Genomic DNA, 12,340 nt, shown 5'->3' with positions numbered 1-12,340 from the left:
GTAAAAGAGGTAAAATCACCCTTTTGGATGCTAATTTTTTATGTTCTTGTTTGAATATGTGATACTTTGTGGACGAAATTCTTTTACACAATTATAAATACATCGCTCAGATGTACCAAGGAGACAACTCAGTGGCTAAAATATCACAATTTGAACTCAATACTACAATCATAATCTCTGATGTCCGATTAGTCTTTTTTCTTTTTTTATTTAACTAAAAAAAGTCTCAAACATGTTTCATGAATGAATCCATGTCACTTAATATTATAAACAATATATGATGCACATACATTAAAACATGACCATATATTAAATCTTGTTTTCATCGTTGACAAAACAATTTTTTTTATCCCCATTTATTAAAATGTACCTAACTAGGCCCCATATGGTCCCCCAAAATAGTTGTCCCAGTTACTAAATTTGTCACAAAATGGTCCAATTGATTCTATACTAGTAGTATTAATTATTCTACGATTAAAAATTAATAATAAAAACTACTCGGTCATATAGAAGATTAATATAATGAAAAGACTAAGAATCAAATATCATAAGTTATTATTCCCTTTTATTTAACGTAGATTTGCAGAATATTTTTACTTTCTAGAAGGAGTAAGCACGTACGACTTTTCTTAAAATTTTATGAAATAAAATATTATCTCTTTGCAATTTTTCATAATACTTGTTGTTTCCTTTGGGTTGATTTTCTTATTATTTTGTTGTCGTTATTGTTTCTTTTATTCAGTATTTCCAACATGGCCTCTCTGTTTTTTTTCTCAAACTTACCTTCTTTTTTTTTTTTTTTTGAGTTGAGGATCTATCGAAAACAGACTCTCTAATTCATACAAGGTAGGGCTTGCGTAAATACTTTCCTCCCAGATCTTACTTATAAAATTACAATATGTGTATATGTTATTGTTACACATTTAGGAATATTTTTGAATAGACGATCTTCTTTGTTTAATTTTCCCATTACTCATTTAGTACCAAGTTTCCCACAAAACCGTGGGTACACTAAAGTTGCTAAGCTAGAATAATATTCCTTTAGTTGTTATATACTCCGTATAAAGGAATAGTCATTTTATTAAAGAATAATTTTCAACAATGTCTTTTACTTTTCCTTTTGAATCTTTCAATTTCATCAACTGTTTTTTTATTTAAATAGTAAAAAAAGATGCAAAGATAATTCTATGATCAAAGGTCACAATTGAAATATCATTTTGTTGATCTCCTAACTATTGCTTTTTAATTTATTTTCATATTTTCGGTTAAATGTGGAGGTAAAAAAGGAAGTTGTATAGAATCACAACCTATAGTATTCAGTATCCGAAGCATACCAAAGGATTAAAACGCACCCTATTGAATCGTTTGGGTAGATCTGTTTTTTTAATATTTGTGGCTCATCGAAAATATGACCCTTGATAGTAGAATATAGAAGTCGAGGTTAATGTAGAAGATTAGTAGGTAGCCGATTATACTTTTTTTCCCATACATGTAGTATTATAATTATTCGTATATTTTCTTATTCTTAGACTTTTATTATTATTCACATATTTTTCATATGCTGTGTTTTTTTTTTTTGCTTCGATTTTCTTACTATTTTGCTTTTGTTATTGCTTCCTTTTCCATGGCTTCTCTACTACCATATTTCCTTTAACACTGTTGTGACTATACTTTTCTTGAGCGGATGATCTATAAGAAACACCCTCTCTAATATCTTCCCCAGACTTTACTTGTGAAATTTCACTAAAATTATTATTGTTGTTGTTGTTGTTGTTGTTGTTATTGTTATTGTATTTAGTTATATTAATTATTTACATGAGATTTACTTAACATAAAACAAAAAACAGAAAATCGTTTTACGGTTCATTTTTTTAATTCAAATTATAATTATATAACATCATTCCTTTTAGAGTCAGATCCATGATTTAAACTTTATGAGTTCAGATTCGCAATTCTACCACATTTCATCTAATTTAATGAGTTCAAAATTTATTATTTGTATATATTTAATAATTTTTAGGCAAAAATACAGGGCAGAACGAAAGCTATAGCTTATACATTAAATACTCATCTGATTCCTTTTATTACTCCCTCCGTTTTAATTTAAATAATACACATTCCTTATTAGTTTGTTAAAAAAAGAATGACATATTTTTATATTTAGAAACAATTTAACTTTAACTTTTCATTTTACCCACTTTGTCCTTAACGAAAAATAAGTTCTTGCCCTTAAGCTTTTTTAGGACCACATATTTTAAAATCTTATTCTTATATTTTGTGCCAAGTCAAATTATATCTCGAAATTGAAAATGTGTGAGTATTTTTTTTTTTTACTATTTCAGTGTCTGATATGAAAACTTGTTGAATAATAGTGAAAGGACAATTACCATTATTTTTTTTCCTTAAAAAGAAAAGACCAAAATTAAATAAAATACCACACGTTTTATAATAATTAGGTTTTCTTTCTTTTTCCCTTTATTTATATTTATTAACCTTTTCTTGCCTACAAAGCGAAGATTGGCATCATCATCACCATCACTATCACATCATAATATAAATAGGGGAGTCGGCTGGTGAAATTGCCATTTTGCAGAGGCCAAAAAATATCACCTAGAGAGAGAAAAAAATCACATTCAAATCGGAAAATCACTTTTTTTCTAGGGTTTGTTAAAATTAGCTGCTCTGGATTTCTTCTTTCTCTCTTCCGTGGCTTCCTTAGGTTATGCCGTTTCACCTACAGGTAATTTTATTATTATTCCTCCTTATTTTGTTTTTGTTTTTGTTTTTTTGTTGTTTTGAGTGTAATTTATGAATTTGTGGTTGTATATTGTGTTTTTATATGAATTTGAGGTCAGATCTGAACGTATTTGATATTTTTGTTTGGAATTAATTAGTTCTGAATCTACGCGTTATGAATTGTTTGATTTTCATATTGCAGTTATTGCGTTGGTGTTTGAATTGTGCTTTGTTAATGAATTCGAGGCGTTGTAATACAATATCTCGAGCTAGCACCTGTTTTAATGTATTATCTGATTTTTCGGCTATAATTTATATTGTTTATTTTTCTTCCCTTCTAATCTCAAATTAGGGCTGATGTATGCATGGTTGAGTTTTAATTTGCTTGTGGAGCTAGTTTTGTGTGAGTCTCTTTTATTGTGGTGTATGAGAGATTGATTTATCCAATTTGATTGGGCGATTCCGGTTACTTGGATTGAGCATTAGCTCTCCTTGCTATAGTTACATTAAGTTCTGTTTGCCTTGAGTTTTTTTTAGCTGTAATGGTGAGAGGTGGATCTAGGATTTGAATTTTATGAGTTCCGATAATGACCTTAATTTATATACATTAATAATTTGGTTCAAAGTCAAATATTAGTCGATATTTAGTGGATTTCTTAATAAATATATAGAGTCTGGGTGGTAATTGTGAGATCAGGAACCTCTAATTTTAAGTGAAATGATTTAATATTGGAATGATATGTGCTTTAATAGAGCGAATAGATATGGAGGATTTGTGCAACTAGTTTGGGTTTGAGGTTAGTTGATTGATTGATTGATTGATTGATTGATTTGGTGGGTTGGGTGTATTCTTTTACCAGCTCAATGCCTGGAATCTGGTGATCTTGTGGATTTTGGTGGTGACTTAGTCTTTTGGGTGTTGTTAAGTTTTGGCCTTTTGAGGGTAAATTTATTGAGTTGCTAAAAGTTGTTGAGGTTTAGAAAGTATTATTACCTTAATGATAGATCTTCTAGGTAAGTCTTCAAAGCTTGGGTTTCAGCTATTTAATTGTGTAGTTGTAATTGTTTATTAGATATTAATGGTTGTAAGGTGCACCTTATGTGTGCATAGCCGTTACAGTGATTTTTCTCTGTTAATTGCTTATTAGATAGTCATTGCGGCGAGATGCACCATAATGTAGAATTTTGCATGTGTAAACTTGTAATGCCGTTTAATGATTTGATTATGTGTGCATGTTGTGTGAGTATTCATAGGTAATATTCAGCTTTGAGCCGCAAAAATTATGTGCCTGTCATCAGATTCACAATTTTCTATCCCTCTTTTTTGTATTTGTTCTTGCCTTGTGTACGCTTTACGAAATTTATGAGTGTCTCAAATATGATCATGTGGCTGTAACTAACAAAATATATGATCGTGTTCTAATTATCCATTATTGTCCTGCTGATAACTTGAACATCGGTGGAGATAACAGGTCTCTGCTACTCTTGTTTCATGTGTATTTACGTAAGGAAATTGGAAGAGGTTCCTTTTGAGTGCTCACCAGTTAATTATTTGCATTACATTTAATTAGTCAAATAATGCTATTCCATCATCTTTCTCAAGTTCTTTCGTTTTCTTTGGTTATGCTTTTCCAGGATTTGGTAGAGTTCAATTCCAGGGTATTAATATTACTTAGGACATGGAGCAATTGTACCTTTGCTCAGTTCGCTTTGAGTGCCAAGCTTTTTCATTCCAGGAAGTCCTTGATTGGCGGTTCCTCATCCGTGGAGCTTTCCTTCTTGTTTCTTTTGTCAATTGCACTTAGTGAAGAGCTTCTACTGAATGATCAGTACAGGAGGCCAAATGCGAATTTTGTATAAGCTAGGTGTTGGATGTTTTGCTCAATTCCATAAGTAAGCTGCACCCACCTTATTATGATGTCAGTTGTTACTGTACTGTTAACTACCTCGGCAAGTCTATTGTTGCTAGTGCATCACCAATACAAAACCCATTCTGGATCGTTTGGAACCTTCCTCTGAGGTATTGATATGGGTTGTCTGTCTGCTTATCCAGTTGTTTATGTTTGTAATAGCATCACACTAATCTTTGTTGTCTCTTTCCTTATGTGCAGGACTAAAGTCAGCTGATGTTTCTACGCATCGTTGAGAGTTAGATTGCATTTTACTCACTTTTGTCTTAGTTTCTAGGAACCTTCATCAGGATTCAGTTAACTGGAGTATCAATATCAGATTAGAGCGTATTTGAAGCAAGGAGCTAGTGTACTTTCGAGAAACACTGTCAACTGGATCTTGAGCTGATAATTCATCCTTTTGAATTGGGCTTGTTTCGGGTCTAAGTTAGTTGTGAAGTGAGATCAAAATGCTCTTCAGCATCTATGTTTCCTTGCTTTCTCTGCCTTGTTATGATAGTGGATTTGTTGATGCGGTATATTTGATGAATAAGGCTGTCAAGCCCATCCATCTTATCAGTACTGGTTTTGCCCTTGTCTGCAGTGTAGCAGAAAACTAACGGTTGATTTTGCTGAATCAGCCGGGCTACTAGTTCCTATTTAATAATTCTCTTTTCCAGTCGACTAGTGAAGAGGAACAACTCCAAGTTGTTTTTATTGTTCTATATCTCCAATAACCAGGTGTTCTTTGTGCTACTGAACCTCCAAAATATGGAAAGGTGCGATGGTTCATTTTTTCCTTGCATTAGCACTCTTTATTTTCAGTTTATGCTCAACATGTGCTGATGATGGCACAGGTACAAGATAATTAAGGAAGTTGGCAATGGTACATTTGGGAGCGTATGGCGAGCTTTGAATAAACAGACTGGTGAAGTGGTAGGTTTAAATGTCTAAAACACAAGAAATAAATAACTGATATTGCTGCTGTTGAAAGTGCCTTTAAAACTACTCATTTACGTACCATAGGTTGCAATTAAAAAAATGAAGAAGAAGTATTATTCATGGGAAGAATGCATAAACTTGAGAGAAGTGAAGGTAAAAAGATATTCTGCCTTAGTAGTTACGCTTGCCTCCTCCTCTTTCGAATGCAATTAATTGTTTATTCTTTTGCAGTCATTGAGGAAAATGATCCATCCGAATATCGTTAAGCTCAAAGAAGTGATTAGGGAGAATGACATTTTGTACTTTGTGTTCGAATACATGGTATGTGGTGGTTCTTGACCATCTATATTTTTTATGAATTAGTTATATTTACTTATCTAACTCCATGTGGACTTTTCTCAGGAGTGCAACTTATATCACCTTATGAAGGACAGGCCTAAGCTTTTCTTAGAATCAGAAGTGAGAAACTGGTGCTTCCAAATATTTCAAGGTCTTGCATACATGCATCAACGAGGATATTTTCATCGCGACCTTAAGCCAGGTGATCATGGCTGATTCTCTTTGAGTTAATTTGATCACAGCTTCTGTGAGAATCTTTTCATTTATTAAATTGAAGGGTTGGATTTCCTTGCTATATGATGGGGAAGACTGAAGGTTGAAAGCTAATATTTCCAAAGTTATGCTTTCCCCCTTTTGCATTTCCCTTGCAGAGTTGAATTTCAAACTCTTTTTTTCTTATTTTTGGATCTGACTTGCAGTCCATGACTGAATACTTGCATTTCATTGGAATGTTTTTTCAATTTTCCGGATTCTGATCTGACATGTATTTCTACTGCTGTACAGAGAACTTGTTGGTTTCAAAAGATACAATAAAAATTGCTGATTTTGGTCTTGCTCGGGAGATCAATTCTCAGCCTCCATATACGGAATACGTCTCAACTCGCTGGTCAGTGCATTCCTGATCTGTTTTATCTTCTTTGAGCAAATTACTCAGGCGGTCTTTTCTTTTTTCCCTTTTCTGATAGCTATCATGTGGAACTGCAGGTATCGTGCCCCTGAAGTTCTTCTACAGTCACCAATCTATGGTCCCGCTGTTGGTGAGTGAAATTTTGAGTATCTATTTGAAATTATTTTGCTCTTCCCCCTTGTTTGGAAAATATTGTTTTTTTTTCTGTTTTCTTATTGATCGTCTCTCTTATATCCAGATATGTGGGCAATGGGTGCAATAATGGCTGAGCTGTTAACTCTTCGTCCTCTATTCCCGGGTTCAAGGTGTGCATTCGCCTTTCTGATTTTTTCCCTTGTTAATGCATTTTCTTCTTCTATATTTTTGAACGATAGTTTAATTTCAGTTTAGATGTGCACAGATATTTATATAAGGGGTGATTGGCTGAGCTGGGATGGGTTGGGCTATGTGATGTTCCTCTCGTGTATCAGTTTTGTACTGCTGTTTAACTTTTATGGACGTTTAATGATAGTTTCATAATGGATAGTTGGGTGTTGGACATCGTAATTTTGTCATATATTTTCCTTTTGCTGAGAATTGTCTCTCATTTTCGGTGCAGTGAAGCAGATGAGATCTACAAAATATGCAGTGTTATAGGTACTCCATCAAAGAGTGAATGGGCTCACGGGCACGAACTTGCTAGTGCTATCAACTACCAGTTTCCGCAGGTCGAATGTGTTTTCCTTATTTTTTGTAAATATAGGGAACTAGAAAGGTTATGTTGTTTTTCATGAACCAACATAAATTAACCTTGATATCTAAAGGTTTTCCTTGACTCATCATCTCCCCAGCATGCAGTTTCGATTCTTTAATCCTAAGAGATATTTGTTTTTCACAAATATATGTGAACAAGTGGGCTCTATGGTAGAAATTAGACTGTCTTTTTTATCGGCCATACCTTTTTGTTTTTGGTTAAATTTGTTTGACACCTCCTTTATAATTTGATGTGGCAGGTCGCTGGTGTAAATCTTTCTTTGTTACTCCCATCTGCCAGTGAGGTTGCAATTAATCTAATCACTGTAAGATCTTGAGAAAGCAAATGTGTTTATCTTATGAATTTGCTTGATAGATCTTTGCAGAAAGGAGGAGAAAAACCTTCTTTTTAAATTTACTTCCCTGTTTTTGATGTGTGAAATATGGAACTAAGGACAACTGAGCTTCTTACATGGCATTTCACTTTTTCTTGTTTCCTGCAGTCGCTTTGTTCGTGGGATCCTTGCAAGAGGCCAACAGCGGTCGAAGTTCTTCAGCACCGTTTCTTCCAGGTGACAAACTACTTCTATTTGTGAACAGATGTGTCCTGAATATCAATTTTATCTCTTATTTACAATTCATGGAAATGATATCGTTTATGATATTCCAGAGTTGCTTTTATGTACCTCCATCACTACGTTCTAAAGCTGCTGTTGCTAGGACGCCTCCATCTGGTATGTTTTTATAATTATTAGTAAAGCTTTCCTTGTAAGTAATTGGGTTTTATGTTTAAAGAACTAATCAAATCTTTTGTGGTTGCAGCTGGAATGAAGGGTGCCTTGGAGCAAAAAACCAATAGGTGGTCATCTAGTACGATAACCAACTCAAAGCCTCGCAGCAACTTCTCTCCTGTCAAGTCGCAATTTAGCCCAGGTAGCGTATAAAGATTTAACATATGTAGAGTTATTGGAGCTATTATTCTTCCTGCAGAGCTTTTAAAACCATCTTCTGTTTCAAATCCAAACATGAAAGCACCATGTTCCTTTCTACTCTGTAGACTCTGTACAAATGGTTTATTTCCTTTGCTCTAATGCATCTATGTTATTTTCTATATAACCACCTTGTAACATGTGTAACAGGTGTCCAAAGGAAGTTGCAAACGAATTATCAGGTATTTTGCCTTGGAAAACTTCGAATTGGTCTTTATATGCCCATTAGGGGTAGATATCAGTGTCCTGTTTCATGTAATTTATGCCAAAATTGTTTTTTCGCAGGACGCAACAAAGAATGATAAATCCCTGAAAGGCTCTGTTAAGCAGCCAGCAAAATATCGTCCTCCTGCAAGGAATGTTCCTGGTGAGTTTCAACATTAAGCTTCTAATGCACAAAAAGGTATTTTTGTGTTACTTGTTGTATTGATTTTTTACCACTGTTTTATGTGGCAGTTGTTGGTTCTGCGGTGAAGACTCGTGCAGTCTCTGATGCTGCTGAGAAGCTTGCCAACATGACCATTGGCTCTGGTAGAGCACCTATAAAGCAGCCATTGCCTCAACCTATGAAGGCAGGAGGGTTGCATGGGCCGCGTGACGTGTTCCTGGGACGATCTCAAGATATTATGCCTGGAAGAAGCTATTCGAGGAAAGTCGCAGGATGAAGAGACGGTCGGTCGTATCCGGGGTGTGTTTTCTTGTGATGGTGTTTTATAGTAATAGTGCTGTGTGCCTGATTACACCTGGATAAGTTTGGTGAGAAGCGGTTTATGTATGTTTGCCAGTTTGTTTCCTTCCGGGGTGATACAGTAGAGTGTTGGGAACTGCATGTTAAATAAATGTTGTGGTTGTGTTTGAAATATCTTTCACTGACTAGCATTTGCTATAAATATAAATAAATGGTGTGATGATGTTTTAAATAGTTTTCTTTGACTAGCATTTGCAACTGTGCTTCCAATATTATATTACATTGACCTTTTGACAGCTGAGTTTCCTAAGGTTTAGTGTCTCTGACAAGACGCTTAGAAAATATTTGGACGGTGATTTGATTATTAGTAATACCGCGTTGAGTTCGTCAGCAGATGCCTTTTTTCCTTAGTGCGCTTTGCGTATGCTTGCTGAGCTACAGTTGTGTTAAAGCAATACCGACTAGGTTCTGCAGAGGTGAATATATGGTCTAAGGCCGGCGGATTCAAAATGAATGTGACCATATATGTACATATTCTAATCTTTTTGTGTATACATACGCAAATATATAATTCAAATGAAAATAATGGATTTAGTATAATGCGCATACTTCGCCTTAGATGAAACTAAATAATAATTTTCTCTCTTCTTCATGTCTTCAATTCCTCTCTCTATAAAATCCCTTTAGAGATACTAGCGTTGACTTGTACATATGGGTACTTTTATCAAGGTTAATTTGATTGGATATCGTCAAATAGCTTCGTATCAAAATCTAGGCAACGGGTTAAATAAGTTTATCTGCTGAAAGTTGTAAAAGTTGAATAAGTAATATTCTTGGTGGAATGATATAGTATTTGTGAGAATGCACGGGATAAAAATTTATTATTGATATTTTATGTTACAATGAGCCATATTTATATGTATACATAACACATAACCTACTCCTATTACATAAGTGACTATAACTAATTATATATATTCACATAACTATTCTAACACTCTCCCTTAAGCTGGTGCATATAAATTATATGTACCGAGTTTGATACATATGTAGCTAATACGAGGACCAGTGAGGGACTTGGTGAAAATATCTGCAAGTTGATCATTCGACTTCACAAACTTTGTAGCAATATCTTCCGAGAGTATCTTTTCTCTGACAAAGTGACAGTCAATCTCAATGTGTTTAGTTCTCTCATGGAACACTGGATTTGACGCAATATGAAGAGCAGCTTGATTATCACACACAAGTTTCATCTGGCTGATCTCACCAAATTTCAACTCCTTGAGCAACTGTTTGATCCAAATTAGCTCACATGTCGCCATAGTCATTGCTCGATATTCTGCTTCTGCACTAGACCAAGCAACCATATTATGTTTCTTGCTCTTCCAAGACATCAAATTTCCTCATACTAAGACACAATATCCAGACGTAGAACGTCTATTAAAAGGTAATCCTGCCCAATCAATATCTGAGTATTTGATGGTAGGCTATAATTACATATTTTAGTCGCTTATTTCACTCTAATTTACTGTACTTTAATTGAGTTTGATCTTTAATCGCTAGTGTTTTGCACTTATTGTGTGTTTTATGCCTTGTAAGAGCGATTCTGAGTGATGTAGACATTATGGAGCTAATTCGAGTGATTTGGAGCTTTGAAGTTGAGTAAAAGCCCAAGGGATTAAGCCAGGATCGTGTTTGGGGGTCGAGGACCAAGTCTGGATGTCAAAATCAAAGCAAAATCCGTACTCTGAGAAATTTGCACTAATGCGACGCACTGTACGATGCGCTAGTGCAAAAAGTGTCGAGAAATTATTTTTTGAAGTGTTCTGGAAATTGCCATAAGCGCGTCGCATGGTGCGGCGCGGCATGCAGCGCGGTAGCCCAAAAATATTAGAGTGACTTCCCATTTCCGCTAAAAAGGGTAGTTTCGTTCGAGGTTTGTTTTGGGGGCGGCTTAAATACACCAAAATACCATTTTAGAAAGGACTTTTGACAGATTTTCGACCTAAGGAGGCCAAGGAGGCTAATGAGGAGTTGGAAGAACACAAGCACAAGAATTTCATCATTCCTTCCTCACTCAAGATCCGGGTTTGAATTGAATTTATGTTTTCCTATATTTTAGTTATATTTGTGAAAAACTTCTCCATGTCTATAGAGTAGTTTCTTTTGGGTTTTGATGAATTTGGTGTATTGATGATTGTTTGTGAATTATGTATTCAAATACTATTTTTTATGTATTTGAATCGGTTTGGAAGATTTAATTATTGTATCTATATTCACTAGTTCATGTAATCGAGAGAGGCATAACTTGTGATATCTTTGCATTATATTGTTGATTGAGTTCATAGATTCTTCTAAGTAATCGAAAGAGGCTAGTTGAATCATTGATTAAACCTAGTTAGGAAAATAATCGAAAGAGATTTTTCTAAAGACCGATCCACTACGCATTCTTGCATATCGTCACAATGCTTAAATTGGTTTATCTTGTAAGGTTAAGATTTAATCGAGAGAGGAGTTTTGCTAAACGTTTGAACTAATAATAGAGTGAATTCGAGAGACTCACTTGAATATTGGAAGTGAATTATATAGAGTTAAATCCCGAACAATTATCTTGCACGTATTCCGTCAAAACCCTATCCTCTCCCACCGATAACCTTAATTACTTATTCCTTGTTTCGATAGTCACTAGTCAATAGCTGTAGATTTTAGATTCTTAGTCATATAAATCTCAACTGTTGATCCTCCTGGATAACAATCAAGCTAGAAACTACAAAAATACTATTTAAATCCAATCCCTGTGGATACGATATTATACGATACTATCTTTGACTAGCGAGCACAATTTAAGTGTGCGTTTTGCGCTCGTTAAATTTTGGCGCCGTTGCCAGGGATTGGATATCAATAGTGTTTGAAGTAGTTTGTAGTGCTAATTCAGGAATTGGCTTTTAATTTTTTCTTTTATTTTTAGTTTGTTTGGTTAACTTCTCTTCAATATTTTTTTTGTTGAAGAAATCTTGAAGAGCACATTCTTGTTATTAAACTCTAAATGATGTGAAGATGGAGTACAACCAGCCTAAGAAAACGGTTGAAAAGTTAGCAGCTGAATATTATCAGCGGTGTGCTACGTGTTTTAAATGCGGTGGCAATCATCTATGGGTTGATTGTCAAGCAGGTAGGTATTCTTCCTATGGTTCATCTTTTGAACACTCTCACCTTTTTTCTAGTCCGTACAGGTATGATGATTCATATGGGTACAATTCTAACTCTGGTTGGGATGAATACCCTTATTATGACTGGAGTACAAGCGAAGCGAGACAACCACCTCAAGAGGAGAATGGTAGTTTAGAAGAGCTTATGTATACGTTCATAAATAAGGTGGAAGAGAAATTTATACAAG

The 12,340-nt window shown here is 34.6% G+C and overlaps 1 protein-coding gene across 1 annotated transcript; it reads left to right on the top strand.

Annotated features, from left to right (window-relative positions):
* The first annotated feature begins 2,512 nt into the window (after nt 1-2,512).
* Nucleotides 2,513-9,177, top strand: LOC104111879 (cyclin-dependent kinase F-4). Its single transcript, XM_009621674.4, has 18 exons — nt 2,513-2,740; nt 4,372-4,756; nt 4,848-5,404; nt 5,483-5,561; nt 5,652-5,720; nt 5,799-5,888; nt 5,970-6,108; nt 6,411-6,513; nt 6,612-6,664; nt 6,773-6,839; nt 7,133-7,241; nt 7,527-7,592; nt 7,770-7,838; nt 7,937-8,000; nt 8,089-8,199; nt 8,406-8,437; nt 8,541-8,622; nt 8,712-9,177. The coding sequence occupies exons 3-18, from the start codon at nt 5,397-5,399 to the stop codon at nt 8,918-8,920; spliced, it is 1,350 nt and encodes a 449-aa protein (XP_009619969.1). The 5' UTR covers nt 2,513-2,740; nt 4,372-4,756; nt 4,848-5,396; the 3' UTR covers nt 8,921-9,177.
* Nucleotides 9,178-12,340: the final 3,163 nt, after the last annotated feature.

Source organism: Nicotiana tomentosiformis, chromosome 12, assembly GCF_000390325.3.
Source record: "Nicotiana tomentosiformis chromosome 12, ASM39032v3, whole genome shotgun sequence".
Taxonomy (NCBI): Eukaryota; Viridiplantae; Streptophyta; class Magnoliopsida; order Solanales; family Solanaceae; genus Nicotiana; species Nicotiana tomentosiformis.
Note: the sequence above shows the minus strand (reverse complement) of the source record. Positions and strands in the feature narration are given on the sequence as shown.